The 21115-nt window shown below is 42.9% G+C and overlaps 1 protein-coding gene across 11 annotated transcripts in view; it reads left to right on the plus strand.

Moving 5' to 3' along the window:
• Positions 1–21115, plus strand: part of GAPVD1 (GTPase activating protein and VPS9 domains 1) — a 120900-nt gene that overhangs the window by 43886 nt on the left and 55899 nt on the right. For 6 of the 11 annotated variants that reach the window (XM_040322996.1, XM_040323001.1, XM_040322999.1 and 3 more), the window contains exons 4-7: positions 3144–3230; positions 11125–11259; positions 13121–13304; positions 18014–18094. In XM_040322996.1, the coding sequence (XP_040178930.1) occupies positions 3144–3230; positions 11125–11259; positions 13121–13304; positions 18014–18094 (487 nt within the window). The remainder of the gene's footprint in view (positions 1–3143; positions 3231–11124; positions 11260–13120; positions 13305–18013; positions 18095–21115) is intronic. The other 5 variants (XM_040323007.1, XM_040323004.1, XM_040323002.1 and 2 more) reach the window with 1 other exon arrangement.

Here is a 21115-nt window from a genome sequence, read left to right on the forward strand (position 1 = left end):
TGTACGTTGCTCTTTAAAGCGGGAGTTCCGCTTTTAAATACGTTTTTGTAACGCTGATAGTACAAATAAACTTGTACTCACCAGTCCCATAGTCGCAGTCGCTAGGAGGATGATTTCACCAAAAAGGATATTTTATAAAAAATTATGATGGACATTGCCATCTTAATTGCGGGCACTCTGAAGCCCTCCTGTATATTCCTTCGGGAAGCAGTGAATGCTGCGGCGAATTGGATCTGCCCTTGTCACATGACCGGGTGCAGAGTCATGTGACGTTCCAAATCTCTCGAATTCGTCTGACTACTGAAAGGAATATTGTCTTGTCATTGTGAAGAGACACGTGAACGATCCCATAATCCATTGCGTTGATCGCGACACGCCCAGTCCCGCACTGCTAGAACCAGGAAGTGCCTGGTCGAGGAGAGATAAATAAGGTATCGAATTTAAAAAAAAAAAATTTTAACTGCAAACTCGTGTACATCGGGGGGACTATTATTTAAACCAAAGTGATAAAATCGGGTGAACCTCCACTTTAAGCCAAGTCGTGGGGGCGCGCCCGCGACCCGGTCCAAAGCTTCGTGACCGCGGGACCCGCTGACCCGATCGCCGCTGGAGTCCCGCGATCGCTCCCCGGAGCTGAAAAACGGGGAGAGCTGTATGTAAACACAGCTTCCCCGTTCTTCACTGTGGCCGCGTCATCGATCGAGTCATCCCTTTTATAGGGGGACACAATTGATGTCACACCTACAGCCACACCCCCCTACAGTTGTAAACACATATTAGGTCACACATAACCCCTTCAGCGCTCCCTGTGGTTAACTCCCAAACTGCAAATGTAATTTCCACAGTAAACAATGCATTTTAAATGCATTTTTTGCTGTGAAAATGACAATGGTTCCAAAAATGTGTCCAAAGTGTTCGCCATAATGTCGCAGTCACGAAAAAAATCGCTGATCGCCGCCATTAGTAGTAAAAAAAAATAAAAAAATAAAAATGCAATAAAACTATCCCCTATTTTGTAAACGCTATACATTTTGCGCAAACCAATCGATTAACGATTTACCAAAAATAGGTAGAAGAATACGTATCGGCCTAAACTGAGGGAATTTTTTTTTTTTATATATATATATTTTTGGGGATATTTATTATGGCAAAAAGTAAAAAACATTGAATTTTTTTCAAAATTGTCGCTCTATTTTTGTTTATAGCGCAAAAAATAAAAACCGCAGAGGTGATCAAATTCCACCAAAAGAAAGCGCTATTTGTGGGGGAAAAAGGACGCCAATTTTGTTTGAGAGTCACGTCGCATGACCACGCTATTGTCAGTTAAAGCGACGCAGTGCCGTTTTGCAAAAAGGGGCCTGGTCCTTTTAGCTGCACTGAAAATAACCTTTTCATGGCAGGCACTGATGAGACGGCACTGGCTAATCAGGACAGATTAGTTTAGTGCCCTGATTATTAGTGTACACGTCCCTTTTACAGTAACCAGGTAGCGTGTCTCTTCTCCCTTCAGCGTGAGGAAAGGAATGCCCTTAACCGGCTTCTGTTTACAATGTGATCAGCTGTGATTGGACACAGCTGATAACGTGGTAAAGAGCTGTTTGGTTCTTAACCTCAATCTGTTATCAGCCATGTCCGGAAGACGCTGCGTTTACAGTGCGCAGGGCGGCGGACCTAATCACAGGGCGACTTCATATGAAGGTCTCCCTGAACTGGCAGGCCGCACTGTAGCCATCAATCGGCTATAGAACGGTCGGTTAACCACTTAAGCCCCGGACCAATATGCTGCTAAATGCCCAAAGGCGTTTTTACAATTCAGCACTGCGTCGCTTTAACAGACAATTGCGTGGTCGTGCAACATGGCTCCCTAACAAAATTGGCGTCCTTTTTTCCCCACAAATAGATCTTTCTTTTGGTGGTATTTGATCACCTCTGCGGTTTTTATTTTTTGCACTATAAACAAAAATAATGCGACAATTTTGAAAAAAATGCAATATTTTTTACTTTTTGCTGTAATAAATTTCCCCCAAAAACATATATATATATATATATATATATATTTTTTTTCCTCGGTCTAAGCCGATACGTATTCTTCTACCTATTTTTGGTAAAAAAAATCGCAATAAGCGTTTATCGATTGGTTTGCGCAAAATTTATAGCGTTTACAAAATAGGGGATAGGTTTTTTTTTTTTTTTTTTTACTACTAATGGCGGCGATCAGCGATTTTTTTCGTGACTGCGACATTATGGCGGACACTTCGGACAATTTTGACACATTTTTGGGACCATTGTCATTTTCACAGCAAAAAATGCATTTAAATTGCATTGTTTATTGTGAAAATGACAGTTGCCGTTTGGGAGTTAACCACAGGGGGCGCTGTAGGAGTTAGGGTTCACCTAGTGTGTGTTTACAAGTGTAGGGGGGTGTGGCTGTAGGTCTGATGTCATCGATTGTGTCTCCCTATAAAAGGGATGACACGATCGATGCAGCCACCACGGTGAAGCACAGGCAAGCCGTGTTTACATACGGCTCTCCCCGTTCTTCAGCTCCGGGGCGGCTATTAACGAATTGCCGCGCCGTCGTCCCGGATCGCTCCCCGCGGGAATCCGACCGCCGCATGTAGCGGGGGGGGTCCCGATCGGACCCGAGGAAAGGCGGGGACGTACCTGTACGCCCATATGCCTGTACGTGCCATTCTGTGGACGTACATATACATGCGGCGGTCGGCAAGTGGTTAAAGGTGAACTCCTCCTTTTTAGACACAACTATCAAACAATGGTGGTTGTGTGAAAATATTTGAGTCCTGCTTAAATGGCTTTCTCTATCTTTTAACGATCGATAATTTTAAGAGGTATTGAATATTTTTTTTATGACCAAGGGAGAGAAAAACCCATCACAGATTAAGGGATTTACCACTTTAAGGAGGAAAGTGTAAAACCCTTTTTATTGGGCTGACCACATTAGCATCCAGGCCTAATTGTATAAGCCGTAGTCTTCATTATACTATCAAAGAGAAGATTATTTAGAAGAGGATATTGATGTATTTTTGGCAAGAGGCAGGGAATAGAATGAATGCATCTTGTTTGAATTTTGATCTCTTGTAACAAGCCAGTCATTCAGGTCGTCTTCCGCTTCTGTGCTCTAGGTTGGCCGCCTCTTGCAGCAGTTGGCAATGACCGGATTTGAGGAAGTGGATTCGCGCAGCAGGAACAATCTCAGCAAGTTTGATAAAGTAAGTCTTATACAGGCAGCGAGTAATGAGCCTGAAGGATGATCTGTATTTACTATGGTTTGTTTTATCAGGAATGGAGTACCTGTTGTAACGAGTTTGTTTTGTTTTTAAATATGAAGTATTGCACATCATTTTTATACTTTGCAGCCAGCAGTTGGAGGTCGTAGTACCTTTTCCTTGCTCTTTGTTGGCTTCTCTGATAAAAATAAAAAATGTTCAAAGACCTCAATGGCTCGAATTTGCACACCAATGAATGAGTCGGGCAAATAATTCACCCCCTACTGCCTTCTATATTCAAAATTATCAGTATGAAAATTCAGAGTTTCAAGGCAAACTGTTTCTGCTTTGCTCTTTTTTTTTTTATTTTATTTTTTCATGGATGCAGTTTGTTTTCAATGTTACTTTTTTTTTTTTTTTTTTTTTTTTTTTTTTTTAATATGCACATACTAAAATAACACCAATTTATAAACTGGCTGTTAATTTCCAACCTACTAATGGTCCTATTAAACAAACATTAATGGAAGTTTTCAAAGTGGATTTATAGCATGTATGTGTGTGGTGAGATTTTTTATATATATATAAAAAAATCCAATAAAAATAAATAAAAATAATATAAATATATAAATAGTGGGTTTCCTCCCACACTCCAAAGACATGCTGGTAGGTAAATTGGATCTTGTACAAATTGGCCCAGTGTATAATATATATATATATATATATATATATATATATATATATATATATATATATATATATATATATATATATATATATATATATATATATATAATATATATATATATGTATATCTGTGTGTATGACTGTGTGTCCCAAGCGTGTCACGATCCTACGGGGTAAAATGACCGCACCAGCCAAGCAGACACTGGCTGGAAAAAGCGCCCAGAGGCGATTCAGTTCGCATGAGTAGCGCTATACAAGTCATTGATTCATATATATATATATATATATATATATATATATATATATATATATATATATATATATATATTAATAATTTTTATTTTTTTTCTTGGATTTCTTGGTGCAAACTTCATAGGCGCGTTGGATCATAAACAATTAAGTACAATAAAGCGCATGTGGTATAACATGTAAAGAAAAAGAGTCCTTGGTGCAAAGTCCTGTAAGCTAGGTGAGCTTGTAACATGAGTTTACAGTCTGTTAACCACTTGGTAACCGCCCTATAGACAATATACGTCTACAGGGCGGGTGGTTAACTCTAGGAGGGCGTCAATGTACGTCCTCCCAGAGTCCGTCTCCCGCGCGTCCCCTGGGACGCGCACACGGGAACATCCGTGACCGCCGGGTCCAGAGGACCCGGCCGATCACGAATCGCGGTAAACGGCCGCTGATAGCGGCCGTTTACCATGTGATCGCTCCGTCCAATGACGGAGCGATCACATGTAAACAAACCGGCGTCTTTTGATGACGCCGGTTCCTCCCTCCTCTCTCTGTACCGAGCGGTACAGTGTGAGAGGGGGGAGCGCGGGTGTCAGCAGCGCTGTGGATGGATCTGTGACTATTGCAGTCACAGATCCATCCATCCCTGCTCAGCCATCCCTGAAACCCCCTGCAATACCCCCCCTTACAATACTCTGCAATACTCTGCATACCCCCTACAATACTCTGCATACCCCCTACAATACTCTGCATACCCCCTACAATACTCTGCATACCCCCTACAATACTCTGCAATACTCTGCATACCCCCTACAATACTCTGCAATACTCTGCATACCCCCTACAATACTCTGCATACCCCCTACAATACTCTGCAATACTCTGCATACCCCCTACAATACTCTGCAATACTGTGCAATACACTCTGCAATACCCCCCCTACAATACTCTGCATACCCCCGGCAATACTCTGCATACCCCCCTGCGCAATACTCTGCATACCCCCCTGCGCAATACTCTGCATACCCCCCTGCGCAATACTCTGCATACCCCCCCTGCGCAATACTCTGCATACCCCCCCTGCGCAATACTCTGCATATCCCCCTGCGCAATACTCTGCATACCCCCCCTACGAAATACTCTGCATACCCCCCACCTGCGAAATACTCTGCATACCCCCCACCTGCGAAATACTCTGCATACCCCCCCTGCGAAATACTCTGCATACCCCCCCTGCGCAATACTCTGCATACCTCCCCTGCGCAATACTCTGCATACCCCCCTTCGCAATACTCTGCATACCCCCCTGCGAAATACTCTGCATACCCCCCTGCGAAATACTCTGCATACCCCCCTGCGAAATACTCTGCATACCCCCCTGCGCAATACTCTGCATACCACCCCCTGCGCAATACTCTGCATACCCCCCTGCGCAATACTCTGCATACCCCCCTGCGCAATACTCTGCATACCCCCCTGCGCAATACTCTGCATACCCCCTGCGCAATACTCTGCATTGCTCCCCGGCAATACTCTGCATTGCTCCCCGGCAATACTCTGCATTGCTCCCCGGCAATACTCTGCATTGCTCCCCGGCAATACTCTGCATTGCTCCCCGGCAATACTCTGCATTGCTCCCCGGCAATACTCTGCAATACCCCTGCACAATTACTCTGCGCAATTACTCTGCAATACCCCCGCACCAATACTCTGCAATACCCCCGCACCAATACTCTGCAATACCCCCGCACCAATACTCTGCAATACCCCCGCACCAATACTCTGCAATACCCCCGCACCAATACTCTGCAATACCCCCGCACCAATACTCTGCAATACCCCCGCACCAATACTCTGCAATACCCCCGCACCAATACTCTGCAATACCCCCGCACCAATACTCTGCAATACCCCCGCACCAATACTCTGCAATACCCCGGCTAATACTCTGCAGTACCCAGAAAATACTCTGGGAAAAAAATGCGTTTTAACCACTTCCCGCCCGCCGGCCGTCATGACGTCCTTGACTTTGTGCAGGGATATCTAAATGATGCCTGCAGCTACAGACATCATTCAGATATCATTTTTTTCAGCCGGCGATTCCCTACACCGTAAGAACAATCATGTCGGCTGTTCCGCCTCTTGATCGTTCTTACGGGAGGCGAAAGGGGACGTCTCCCCTCCCTTCTCCCTCTGGTGCCTCTTCTGACTCACCGCTACGATCGAAACCAGGATCGTTTTATTTTTTTTTATTTTTTTTCAGGCTTCCCAGCCTAGAGGTGAGATGTGGGGTCTTATTGACCCCACATCTCACTGTAAAGAGGACCTGTCATGCTATATTCCTATTACAAGGGATGTTTACATTCCTTGTAATAGGAATAAAAGTGATCAAAACATTTATTTTTGGGGAAAAAACGTATCAAACTAAAATAAATAAAGTGAAATGAACAATAAAAATATTTTTTTTTTTTAAAGCGCCCCTGTTCCTGCGTGCTCGTATACAGAAGCGACCGCACACGTAAGTCCCGCCCACATATGAAAACGGTGTTCAAACCACACATGTGAGGTATCGCTGCGAACGTTGGAGCAAGAGCAATACTTTTGGCCCTAGAGCTCTTCTCCAACTAAAAAGATGTAACCAGTAAAAATATTTAAAGCGTCGCCTATGGGGATTTTTAAGTAGCGAAGTTTGGCGCCATTCCACAAGCGTGTGCAATATTGAAGGGTGACATGTTGGGTATCTATTGACTCGGCGTAACTTCATCTTTCATATTATGCAAAAACATTGGGCTAACTTTAATGTTTTTTTTTTTTTTAAAAGCACAAAACCGTTTTATTTCCAAAAAAACGCATTCGAACAATTGCTGCGAAAATAACGTGCGCGATAAAAAGTTGCAACGACCGCCATTGTATTCTCTAGGGTTTTTGCTAAAAAAGCATATATAATGTTTTGGGGTTCTATGCAATTTTCTAGCAAATAAATGATGATTTTTCCATGTAGGAGAGAAATGTCAGAATTGGTCTGGGTGCTCCAGAACGCCTGATGGTGCTCCCTGCATGTTGGGCCTCTGTATGTGGCCACGCTGTGTAAAAGTCTCACACATTTGGTATCGGCATACTCGGGAGGAATAGCAGAATGTGTTTTGGGGTGTAATTAGTGTTATGCATATGCTGTGTGTGAGAAATAACCGGCGAATATGAACATTTTGTGAAAAAAAAAAAAAAAAAAAAAATCTTGATTTTGCAAAGAATTGTGGGAAAAAATTACAACTTCTAAAAACTCACCATGCCTCTTTCTAAATACCTTGGAATGTCTTCTTTCCAAAAAGGGGTCATTTGGGGGGTATTTGTACTTTTCTGGCATGTTAGGGTCTCAAGAAATGAGAGAGGCTGTCAGTACATCGGGTGTGATCAAATTGATCAATTTTCAGTAATTGGTACCATAGCTTGTAGACCCTATAACTTTCACCCAGACTAAATAATATCCAAATTTTTTTTTTTTTTTTTACCAAAGATATGTAGCAGTATACATTTTAGGCCAAATTTATGAAGAAAAATTCATTTTTTGCAAAATTTTATAATAGAAATGAAAAAAAAATCATTTTTTTAAAAAATTTTCGTTCTTTTTTCATTATTAGCGGAAAAAATAAAAACCGCAGAGGTGATCAAATACCACCAAAAGAAAGCTCTATTTGTGGGAAAAAAAGGACAAAAATTTCATTTGGTTACAGTGTTGTATGACTGAGTTATTGTCATTCAAAATGTGAGAGCACCGAAAGCTGAAAATTGGTCTGGTTATTAAGGGTGTTTAAGTGCCCAGTTGTCAAGTGGTTAAAACCAGGCAGCCATGCAGAAGGAGCTGAAGCGACACTCAGGTACATATGATGAAAGAAACAATCAAAGAGGAGCAGGCGCCATTGGTTAGACTGTACAGCTATTTATTTGTATTGGAGATAGAAATAAAAGTACTCACTGTATTTGTAAAGTTTCAGGCATGTGGTTTGTTGTCCTGTGATTCCGTCAGGGCCCAACCGATAGATTTGAGTGTCCTTGGGTCTCTGTCACAGCGCTGGTATTTGGCTGTGTTGCTGGTGTTGTCTAGCTGGGTCCATGCGCTTGGTTGTGAGGATGTGAACGCACAGATGTGCCAGAGGAGCCGCCGGAGCGCACGTTGAAGCGCACGCTTGTGGACGCTATGGTTGCGGGGGGAATGATGACGTCATCGACCGGAGACAGCAATGTGCGACGCGTTTCCGTGCATGTGCTGTGGTTCGATAGGGGAACGTACACACAGCGCGCACCTTTGTCAAGCTGGCTGTAGGGGTCACTACAGCACATTTTTATATGCCTCTCATAGGTTGCCATCTTGTGGCCAAATAGTATAATGTCCTCTATATAGAGGAATTGATACTATAAGAGATCTTTATTAAGCCAAAGAAGAAAAAAGATGGGGAGGGAATGCCGGATATTGGAAATACTATACATGCATGCGTTGGATCATAAACCAACTTGTATATGGTTATTTTATATCTTCTGGATTACTGTGTATAGCAAAAAGCTGGTGTTGGAATTCCAAATGTTTATTATGCAAAAAAGGGACGCAAGACTAAAAGAAATGTGATTTGTCCCTAAAGTGTATGGGTGGGGTTGATTAAACTAAAATTTCGTTTTATTTAGACACGCGGGTAAAAGTCACAAATGCAACAGTGCTGCCATGTTTCAGCCACAAATGGCCTTACTCGTAGAGGTCAGTAGTAGGGTAAGGCAATGTACAGGGGTTAATAGGGGATAGGGCAGCATATAGGGGCCATTGGTGGGTTAGGGCAGCGTACACTGTTAACCTCCTGGGACCCACGCTATAGTCAAATGACGGCTACAGCGCGGATCCCAAAATCCAACAGGACGTCAATTGACGTCCGCCCCTTTGGGCGTTCCCCGCGCGTGCTCCAGAGCGCGCAGCGGGGAACTGCTGTGCTGGCCGTGTCCCTTGGACACAGCCAATCACAGATCGCCGCGAACGGCCAATCAGAGTGGCCGTTTGCGATGCGATCTGTGCGGCCAATGAGAGATGATCTCATATGTAAACATATGAGATCATCTCTCATTGCCGTTTTACACAGAGACAGCGGTGCTGTCTCTGGAGAGGAGACCGATCTGTGTCCCTTGTACATAGGGACATAGATAGGTCACCCCCCCTCCACCTACAGTTAGAACACAATGCAGGGATACATTTAACCCCTTCCTCACCCCCTAGTGTTAACCCCTTCAATGCCAGTCACATTTATACTGTAATTAGTGCATATTTATAGCACTGATCGCAGTATAAATGTGAATGGCTCCAAAAATGTGTCAAAAGTGTCCGATGTGTCCGCCATAACGTCGCAGTCCCAATAAAAATCGCAGATTGCCGCCATTTCTAGTAAAAAAAATAATAATTCTGTCCCCTATTTTGTAGGCGCTATAACTTTTGGGCAAACCAGTCGTTAATTGCGATTTATTTATTTATTTATTTTTACAAAAAATATGTAGAAGAATACGTATCGGCCTAAACTGAGAACAAAAATGTGTGTTTTTTATTTTATTTTTTAAATTGGGATATTTATTGTAGCAACAAAGTAAAAAATATTGTATTTTTTTCAAAATTAACGCACTTTTTTGTTTATAACGCAAAAAAATAAAAACCGCACAGGCAATCAAATACCACCAAAAGAAAGCTCTATTTGTGGGGAAAAAAGAACGTCAATTTTGTTTGGGAGCCACGTCGCACGACTGCGCAATTGTTAGTTAAAGCGACGCAGTGCCGGAAGCTGAAATTTCACCTGGGCAGGAGAGGGGTATATGTGCCCAGTAAGCAAGTGGTTAAGGAAATATGGCTATACGCTACGCGTAATCCATATCTCCTGTGCTAATAAGCACCCATTCAACACATTTCAGTATAATGCATCTTAGTCTATTTCCCGCATATCCCCAAGTAAACAGACATGACCACAGCTTACGTCCTTGGTACCATCGTCCTCCGCCCTCTACTGAGCACAGCACTTGTGTTTTTTTTTTTTTTTCAACCACAACAAAGGGAACGACAAACAGGAATTCATGGCCCTAACAGCCAATCGCTTCCTCCATGGGAAAGGTGTCAGTAGTAGGGCAGCGTACAGATGTCGGTAGTAGTTGGGTTGGGCAGCGTACAGTTGTCGGTAGGTAAGGTAGGGCAGCGCACAGGTGTTAGTAGGGTTGGGCAGCATACAGGTGTCGGTGGTGGTAGCAGTAGGGGTCCGTAGTAGGGGTAGAGCAGTTCACAGGAGTCAGTGGTGGTGGTAGTAGGGTAGGGCAGTGTACAGGGGTCAGTGGTAGTTGTAGGGTAGGAATTCCTGTTCAAATCACATGCAATTCTTTACATTACGATTTGACCCCATTGATTTTTGTATGGGCTCAAAGGTATCGGTACCCGGTATTGGTAAAAACTTGACCGAAAGTAGCGAGACTGTTATTTGGCGAAATTCTAAAAAAGTAAACCAATAGATCCATCACATCTAAGGATTGGTAAGCTGCAATATGTTTGCTTTTGGGTTTAAATATTGCTTTCAGGTCAAGTGGCATTTCATCACAATATCATTATGGACCCCTAAAGCATGAAAAAATCTGTTAGACATGCAGAGATCTTTTATTCACCGGATCAGATTTGCTCAGGTTTGACATGCTAAGATGAGGGGGGAGCACCTGTAGAGCCATGGAGAACTATAGCTTATGGTTATAGGATGCCGGTGCTATTTCTTCAGCTGTGGACCTCTCCCCAGAGTCCCGTCCATCCTATTTGTTTCTTTCCTATCCTTGTTGGCATGAGCATAGAAATCCTGTCTTTTGCTCTTACCTCGGAAGAATAGAGCATTATATTGTAATTCAAAATGTAATCTCAAAGGTTTTAAGATGTTCACATTAAGCAGGTGTATTTCATGTTTCATCTTTCCTTTCTCCATAGAGCTGTGTTGCTGCATTTCTGGATGTTGTGATTGGAGGCCGAGCAGTAGAAACGCCACCACTGTCCTCAGTGGATCTGCTGGAGGGCCTAAGCCGCACCGTTGTCTACATGACTTACAGCCAACTGGTCACTCTGGTAAGTATCCGAATATTTTTCTGATTGTTGAATGAAACGAGAAAATTGGGTTTTCGCCACATTGCCCAAAGGAAAATATTGCAGAAAATTGCAGCTGAAATATTGCGCATGCGCAGTAGAGGTGGCCGCGCCGTTGGGCGCCGCTCATTGCGGCGTGTCATCCTAGCTCAATGTCCTGTCCTCCCCTCCCTCCCTCCTCTCAGAGCGGCGATCTCCCTGTGTCAGGGAGAGATGAATTGTCTGGTCGTAATAATGTCCCACCTCCTGTGATTGACGGCACACTGATTCAATGCCGGGACATTGTTACTGCGGCCCCAGGAAAATCAAACCCTGCTCCATGACACACTGAGATTGCCACTCTGATCCAGGCACAGGGATGCTGCGTATGAGGGACACTGGTGAGGCTGCTGGGCACAGACAGGCTGCTTATGTCAGGCAGGCTGAATATCATGGGCACTGGTAGGCTGCTGGGCACTGGTGAGGCACAGTCAGGCTGCATGACAGGCATTGGTAGGTTGCTGGGCACTGGTGAGGCACAGGCAGGCTGCAAATGATGGACACTGGTAGGTTGCTGGGTACTAGCAGGCTGCATATGATGGGCACGGGTTAGGCTGCATTGATCTCCTGTACCATGTCCCCAGTCTGACCGTCTCCTGTACCATGTGCCCAGTCTCTGACCGTCTCCTGTACCATGTCCTCAGTCTCTGACCGTCTCCCGTACCATGTCCCCAGTCTCTGACCGTCTCCTGTACCATGTCCCCAGTCTCTGACCGTGTCCTGTACCATGTCTCCAGTCTCTGACCGTGTCCTGTACCATGTCTCCAGTCTCTGACCGTGTCCTGTACCATGTCTCCAGTCTCTGACCGTGTCCTGTACCATGTCCCCAGTCTCTGACCGTGTCCTGTACCATGTCCCCAGTCTCTGACCGTGTCCTGTACCATGTCCCCAGTCTCTGACCGTGTCCTGTACCATGTCCCCAGTCTCTGACCGTGTCCTGTACCATGTCCCCAGTCTCTGACCGTCTCCTGTACCATGTCCCCAGTCTCTGACCGTCTCCTGTACCATGTCCCCAGTCTCTGACCGTCTCCTGTACCATGTCTCCAGTTGCCCATAAATGCAACCTAATCAGTGCCCATCTGCAGCCTCACCATTGCCCTGAATGCAGCCTCACCATTGCCCTGAATGCAGCCTCACCATTGCCCTGAATGCAGCCTCACCATTGCCCTGAATGCAGCCTGATCGATACCCATCTGCAGCTTTGGAGGGGACCGGGAGGTGGGCAGGATGAGCGCCAACAGATTGCATACAGGAGAATCTCCTGTTTACTCGGCGGCCTCTTTAATACGAAGTCTCGCCTCCTTTGATAGACAGAACAGTTGGCAGCCCAGGAGTCGGGACTTCCTATGAGAGATGCCGTCGAGTAAACAGGAGATTCTCCTGTATGTAATCTGAAGGCGCTCCCCTTCCCTGTCCCATATATATACATTTGGCCCGCGGGCCGGACTTTGGACATGCCTGCCCTACATTAATCTGGGGAGTTTGGTGATTTTACAAATGAATGGTTTTTAACTTTTAAAAAAAACTTTCAGATATTTGCAAATGGCTCTAAAATCGAAACGGTTTCTGTTGATTAGGTGGATAGTTATAGCAGTCTGTCCTTACCAATTTACTTTTATGAAATGAATGTCACGTATTTCTAGTGTATTCTGGCACACTTTCAATAAATCTGAGTGAGTCATCTAGCATGTGTTGTGGATTTGGCAAATCGGGGACATTTTTTTTAATTTTTTTTTTTTTTCCATTTGTGAGCATTTTCAGTATTTAGATGATAGTAATAATGCTGATCCTGCTTTTTCTGCAGCTGGGATTCTTGCGCAGTGTCATCTCTAGTGATCATTTACGTGAAGAGGATCGGATGGCCCTGGAAAACATTTTGGCTACAGTGCCTCAAACCAAGCCAGGGAAGAATGATAGTACGCCTTATAGCACCCCTCAGTTGTCTCCTGCTACCACACCAGCCTGCAGGAAGAATAGACTGCCTATAGGTGAGTGGAAAGTGCACACAGGCTGAATTATTGTGGAAATGCCCAATTAACGTGTACCTGTTGCTGCACACAAGAGTCGGCTGTTTTTGGTGTAAAAAAGGAAATTGTGAAATGTATTCTTCAGTTCTTGGTGAAATAACACAAAGGGCCCATTCACACGATGTGCAGTCAGGACCCTTTCACGCGACTGTTCTGATCAGCTGTCCATTTTACAGGTGGACCTGATCTGAGAGTTCATTCTTCTCTATGGACCGGTGGGTGAAAACTGACTTGTGTCCATTGTACACCCACCTGCCTCCGATCCGGTCCATTAAAAGCAAATGAAAGAGGAAGAGGATCCATCCTCTTCTGTGTAATCAGATTGGTAGGTAGTCAGGTGTAAATGGACAGCTGGTCTGTTTACACCCAACGGCTCATAGAGCAGAGCGGGTTTAGGCCATGTCCGCTCTGCATAAACTGAGCGGACACGTACCTGTCATCCACCCGGATTAATGGAAAGATCCGCTGAGCAAAGCGGGTCTGCCCTGTGTGAAAGGGGCCTTACCTGTGTGTTTGTTTTATTTATTTTTTCTGGATATATGCTAGGGCTGGGGAAAAAATCTATTTGAATCGAGTTGCAAGGTCAAATCGATTCAGATTTTCGGCACATAGATTTTTTTTTTTTCACCAGGATCGGTGCTGAGGAGCTGCGGGCAGCAGTTTTTAGGCGAGGCCACGGTTTCGGCCTAGTCTGTGAGGCTTCGCCTCGCCTAAAAACTTCTGCCCGCAGCTCCTCAGGACCAGCGCGGTGTCCAAACAAAAAAACTCAAATTAGAATCGTGAATCAAGTTTCTTTTTTTTTTTTCTTTTTTTTTATCGCAGAAAATCGACCCAGGTCTAATATATATATATATATATATATATATATATATATATATATATATATATATATATATATATATATATATATATATATAATATGTAACTGCAATGACGCGCAGAAAACGTTTTTTGGTGTGTCTTGTTCACACCAGAACACCATGTTTTCACTTTGTTCCAGAGCTGTGCGATATTATACATATATTGCACCTTTCTGGATGGCACTGCATGTCAAAGCAAGCACAGAACTGTAAAAAATTAAATTTTTGTTTTTTTATTTTCATTTCTTTTATTTTCCAACCCTAAAGGGCCATACACATGGTGTTTATATCCAACTGCCTAAACCTCTAGACATGTCTATCTCTGTATCACCCTATGTGCTGTTGAGTTTTTGTACTTGATGTACAATCCCTTTAGGGGTTTCACACTTCAGCTCTTCAAGCCACGTTTGTGGGTACGGAGACCTATTCATTTGAATGGCTGCCATGGGCCTCCTGAAAACGCAGGAAAAAGGTCCCCGCTCTGTTTTAGAAATCGCAGCCTGCACAGAAACCGGAGGTACAGTGCTGTTCCCAGTGCAGGAAGCAGCTGCTGCGATTTCCAGTGCGTGAATCTGCTGTGTTTTCTGTGAATAGATGTGGGAGCCACCCACACAAGTGAACCAGGCCTTATTGGAGGACATGGCAATACAGAGCAACACTCCCACATACAGTGGAACCTCGGATTTCAAGCGTAATCCAAAGTACTTGCATATCAAAGCGAGTTTCCCCATTCATGTCAATGAAAACAAAAATAATTTGTTCCACATTGATTTCAATGGCATTTCGGCTCAGCTCCAACACCCCCCACCTCAGGCCAAATGCGGTACTGCACATCGCTTTGGTCTGACTCCTGCTAGTTTTGCCAGACAACACTCGCAAAACAGAGTCAGGATTTTTTTAAATACAGTGCTCGTATTGCGAAACATTTGTTAACCGCGTTACTCGCAATCCGAGGTTCTACTGTATTCTGATTTTTCTTCTTTAGGCTGCAATGTTTGTGTTTTTTATTTATTTTTTGCATAAAGTTCTACTTTAAAAACCACGCCCAAAGCCACATTTGGCAAACTTGTTTGGGAGTGTCAAGTGTTTGAATGTTCATTCTATTGGCCAGATTTACCTGTCCTAAAGTCCAGTGATGTCGGCACCGCAGCTGCTATATATTTAAAAAGAGGAAATGGATAACATCATGGATGCTTCTATGACAAACGTGAAGTGAAATAAAATTTCCAAGCAAGTAGAGCTGCACGATTAATCGTCAAGAATCGTTATCGCATTTTTTTTTTTTTTTCGTTGCTATCTTGGCAAAGTATTTCTGATCTTTCTATGCAGAGAATTCTCTCTGCTCTGCTGAAGCCGACAGCCATCAAAAGAAGGGAAAAAATCCAGGCAATCTGCCAAATATCACAACATTCTTTAGCAGTGGAATTAGGTGGGCTTACGCCGGACCACATTCGCTACGCCGCCTTAACTTAGGGCGCAAGTTCTTTCTGAATACGGAACTTGCGCCCTAATTTACAGCGGCGTAACGTATCTGAGATACGTTACGCCTGCCGATAGATACACCAATGTATCTGAATCTACCCCTTGGTGTGTAAATGAGGAAAGTTTAACCACTTAAACACTAAACCTTTTTCTGACTTTTTGTTTTATTGTTTTTTGCTAGAAAATTATCTAAGACCCCCCCCCCCAAAAATATATATATATATATATATATATATATATATATATATATATATATATACATACACACACACAGGGAGTGCAGAATTATTAGGCAAATGAGTATTTTGACCACATCATCCTCTTTATGCATGTTGTCTTACTCCAAGCTGTATAGGCTCGAAAGCCTACTACCAATTAGGCATATTAGGTAATGTACATCTCTGTAATGAGAAGGTGTGTGGTCTAATGACATCGACACCCTATATCAGGTGTGCATAATTATTAGTTAACTTCCTTTCCTTTGGCAAAATGGGTCAAAAGAAGGACTTGACAGGCTCTGAAAAGTCAAAAATAGTGAGATATCTTGCAGAGGGATGCAGCACTCTTAAAATTGCAAAGCTTCTGAAGCGTGATCATCGAACAATCAAGCGTTTCATTCAAAATAGTCAACAGGGTCGCAAGAAGCGTGTGGAAAAACCAAGGCGCAAAATAACTGCCCATGAACTGAGAAAAGTCAAGCGTGCAGCTGCCAAGATGCCACTTGCCACCAGATTGGCCATATTTCAGAGCTGCAACATCACTGGAGTGCCCAAAAGCACAAGGTGTGCAATACCCAGAGACATGGCCAAGGTAAGAAAGGCTGAAAGATGACCACCACTGAACAAGACACACAAGCTGAAACGTCAAGACTGGGCCAAGAAATATCTCAAGACTGATTTTTCTAAGGTTTTATGGATTGCTGAAATGAGAGTGAGTCTTGATGGGCCAGATGGATGGGCCCGTGGCTGGATTGGTAAAGGGCAGAGAGCTCCAGTCCGACTCAGACGCCAGCAAGGTGGAGGTGGAGTACTGGTTTGGGCTGGTATCATCAAAGATGAGCTTGTGGGGCCTTTTCGGGTTGAGGATGGAGTCAAGCTCAACTCCCAGTCCTACTGCCAGTTTCTGGAAGACACCTTCTTCAAGCAGTGGTACAGGAAGAAGTCTGCATCCTTCAAGAAAAACATGATTTTCATGCAGGACAATGCTCCATCACACGCGTCCAAGTACTCCACAGCGTGGCTGGCAAGAAAGGGTATAAAAGAAGAAAAACTAATGACATGGCCTCCTTGTTCACCTGATCTGAACCCCATTGAGAACCTGTGGTCCATCATCAAATGTGAGATTTACAAGGAGGGAAAACAGTACACCTCTCTGAACAGTGTCTGGGAGGCTGTGGTTGCTGCTGCACATTGCAATGTTGATGGTGAACAGATCAAAACACTGACAGAATCCATGGATGGCAGGCTTGTGAGTGTCCTTGCAAAGAAAGGTGGCTATATTGGTCACGGATTTGTTTTTGAATGTCAGAAATGTATATTTGTGAATGTTGAGATGTTATATTGGTTTCACTGGTAAAAATAAATAATTGAAATGGGTATATATTTTTTTTTGTTAAGTTGCCTAATAATTATGCACAGTAATAGTCACCTGCACACACAGATATCCCCCTAAAATAGCTAAAACTAAAAACAAACTAAAAACTACTTCCAAAAATATTCAGCTTTGATATTAATGAGTTTTTTGGGTTCATTGAGAACATGGTTGTTGTTCAATAATAAAATTAATCCTCAAAAATACAACTTGCCTAATAATTCTGCACTCCCTGTATGTATGTATGTATGTGTATATATATATATATATATATATATATATATATATATATATATATATATATATATATATATATATATATATATATATATATATATATATATATTATAATTTTAGTAGAGACCCTAGAGAATACAATGGTGGTTGTTGCAATATTTCTATGTCATACTGTATTTGCACAGCGGTCTTTCAAATACATATTTTGGAATTACTTTAATGAATAAAAAAAATCAAACTAACCAGTAAAGTTAGCCCAAGTTTTTTTGTATAATGTGATAGTTTTTACGGCGTGAGAATCGTGATCTTTATTTTAAGCAAAAAAAACGTCTTCTCATTTTGGCCAGAATCGTGCAGCTCTACAAGCAAGCATCGTTTTACTATGCATTAAATAGTTTTCTGTTAAATTTACTTTATGATCCCGATTTTTAAAAAGTATGACTTGTATGAATTATTTAACTGCATTCTGTCTCTGTAATCATTGACTCACTAACTCCCCAGGGCAGCAGCTTGCAGCCATGACCGTGTGGGACACGTCTGCGTCAAATCTCTCTGCTCATATAAACCTGGTGACCCCCTTTGGTGTGTAACTAAATGTTCTTTTCTCATGCAGGGACACTTCTGTGATGTGACTAAGCTTGCCTTAAATACACTTTTAAAGGATTCTAAAATTCTAAAATTAATGTCTGCAAGGTAGACGGACAGAATAGTGTAATGATTCTGTTAAAAAACGAGTAAATACCTATTAAATTCCTTCATCTATATCACCTCCGGTGTTCTAGTTTCGGTTCTCTCATTCACTTCCTGGTTTGCGACGCTCGTTCATGTAAGAACTACATTTCCCAGTATGAATTGCGGCACACCTAGTAATTCACACCTCCTTGAAGTCTCTAACACGTAGAGAGCGTCCTGCCGCACAGATGTAGTTCCCAGGAGGAGGCGAGCACGTCACTGACCACCGCAGTAAAGCCTCCCTCCCTTCACGGTGGTCAGTAAAATCAGACAAGCAGGAAATCTTTTATATTTTATAATGGACAAGCTTGGTTCACATCCAGTTTCTCTCTTCTCTAGCAACCATCATTGCAGCAGTCACAGAAGCCATCTACTCATCGCTTGCATGTTCTTTCCGTGTGTTCTTCATATATGTACACAGTGCTGGAAATTGTTTGAATGTTCTCACTTGAGTTGCTTTTTTGCAGTGGGGGTCATTCACCAATCAGCTTTCATGTAGTATTATATGCTGGGTTCATAGAGTGTAAGATTTGCAGTAAAGGCTGAATAAAAGCCAACAGCATGTACTACTTTTGCCTTCCATACGTTGTTATGGTGTTTGCACGTTCTGCTTTGCTTTCTGTGAATCTTTTGATGTTCGGATCTTGGGCTTGTTTACCAAATGGTGATCCAGAGTATGGCTTGTGTTAGGTGATCACCCTTCGTTTCAAGGACTGAACTTTCTTTACATTTTTTGCATTGCTAAATTGTCTTTTTATGTCTGTACATATATCTCTATATTTTCTTATGAATGAGTAACTCAAGGCGATTTCTTACCTTTGTAACAAGTGACAATATCGGGGTAGTGCTGGTAAGTGTAATCTTAAAGGGGAGTTCCACCCACAATTTCACTTTTTAAATATAAATACCCCTGTAATACACAAGCTCAATGTAGTCTAGTAAAGCTAGTCTGTAAACTAAGGTCCGTTTTGTTAGGTTGTTAGAGCATTTAGTTAGCTTATAATCTAGAAATAGACCGTGGCCATCTTAAGTGTGGGCATCATGAAGCCAGACTGTATGACTTCCTGGATTTCAGCCTTGCAGATCTCGCACATGCTCAATGCTGCACAAGCGATGTAATAGGTTTCAGTCAGGTTTATTTGCAAGGACTACTGGGAAACATGATGCCTATCCCAGAAACCCTTGCGATTAGCCTTGTGACTTAATAGCCTAGGCTAATAAGGAGGAGGAAGTAATGAAGGACTACAAAATAAAGGTATTTACAAGCAACAAAATAAATAAAAATTGTCCATTCTGAACACTATGAGATTAGGGCATGCAGCACAGACAAACATACAAAAATGTGTGGAACTCCACTTTAACCTGCATTGATTTAAAAAAATATATATATATGGGTGGATAGTCTAACCTGAGGACCATAGTAAGGCCCCTTTCAGGCCGGGTTCACACTGGTACGACACGGCAGTCATACAACTTTCATCCTACTTTGCGACATCAGTCCTACATTGGTCTGACATCTATCCGACTTTCATGAACAGCATACTACTTTTATCCGACTTTTTGATAGTCTGACTTGTTCTTTCACCAATCAGAACAATCCCAGTGTGAGATAAATTCCTTTTACTGCTGCTGTAAACACATGTCGGATGTCAAAAGTCGGATGGTAAGGACAAGGATCCGACTTTCGTCCGACTTCAATGATATTCAATGGGCTGAAGTAGGATCAGACCCCCCACTGAGCAGGAAGATCCACTTGGCTCTGTCTTAAAGGGGCCTAAAATGCACATTCCTAAAATTAATGAGCTAGTGCCAATTCCATTTATTTATAGAGCATCCAGGGCAATCTGAAACAGATTTAATATTTTTGCCTATCCTGTTGCCTTACCCTTTTTTTTTTTTTTGCCATTTGTGCACACCATTTTTAAAAAGTAATTTTAGGTCTGAATACTTCATAAAACCCCCAAAATGGGCAGCACAGTGGCTAAGTGGTTAGCACTTCTGCCTGGCAGCACTAGGGTTTGTTGGTTTAAATCCCAACCACAGCAGTACCTGCATGTTCTCCCTGTGCCTCCGTGGGTTTCCTCCATTACTGTGTTATTCTTGCGTAAGTTGAGAGAATAAAAACATTTTGAGCCTTTTTTAAGGCTGCATTCACACCTTGGCGTACCTAATTGCGGCGACAAAACGCTGCGTTTTGCGGTGACAAAACGCCGCGATTGTGAATGCAGCTTACCCCCAGGTCCACATGCCGAAAGCTGCCTGAAAAAAAGGTCCGGGACTTTCAGGCGGCAGGTGTACAGCGTTCGGCGTGGAGATGTGAACCATCTCCATAGAGGGCAATGTAAAATCATCCCTCCAGCGTCTTAGGGGCTGCTGCGGGGTCGCGCTTCAGGCGTATATACGCCTAGGTGTGAACAGAGCCTAAGTGCTTGGGTTAAACATTTTGTTTTTTCCCCAAACAAACGTTATTTATATTTATTACATAGGGCACTTTTTGTTTTGTTTTTGACAGGTTCCCTTTTAATGAGACCAGGGCCACTTCACACCACAAAAGTCCTCCAGGTCCACTCCGCATGCACTTTTTTTTTACTTTTTATTTATTTTTATTGTGTTCCAGTGCTGTTCTGTGCAGGAAAAAAACAGCAACTCTGGAACTGAAAATCAGTGGAATGCACTGCACTGGTGTGAAATGTTCCATAGGAGCCCATATAATCTACTTTCCTTCTTTCTTTTTAATGCACTACATGTGGTGTGAACTGGCGCTAAGGGTCTCGCCTTCCTTCCATTAAAGTTAATGCAACTCAGAGTGCAAATTTACGCAGGAGTGCTTGAAAGCGATCTGGCTTCTAGTCACTGTCCAGTATTGTATTT

Source organism: Rana temporaria, chromosome 9, assembly GCF_905171775.1.
Source record: "Rana temporaria chromosome 9, aRanTem1.1, whole genome shotgun sequence".
Lineage (NCBI taxonomy): Eukaryota > Metazoa > Chordata > Amphibia > Anura > Ranidae > Rana > Rana temporaria.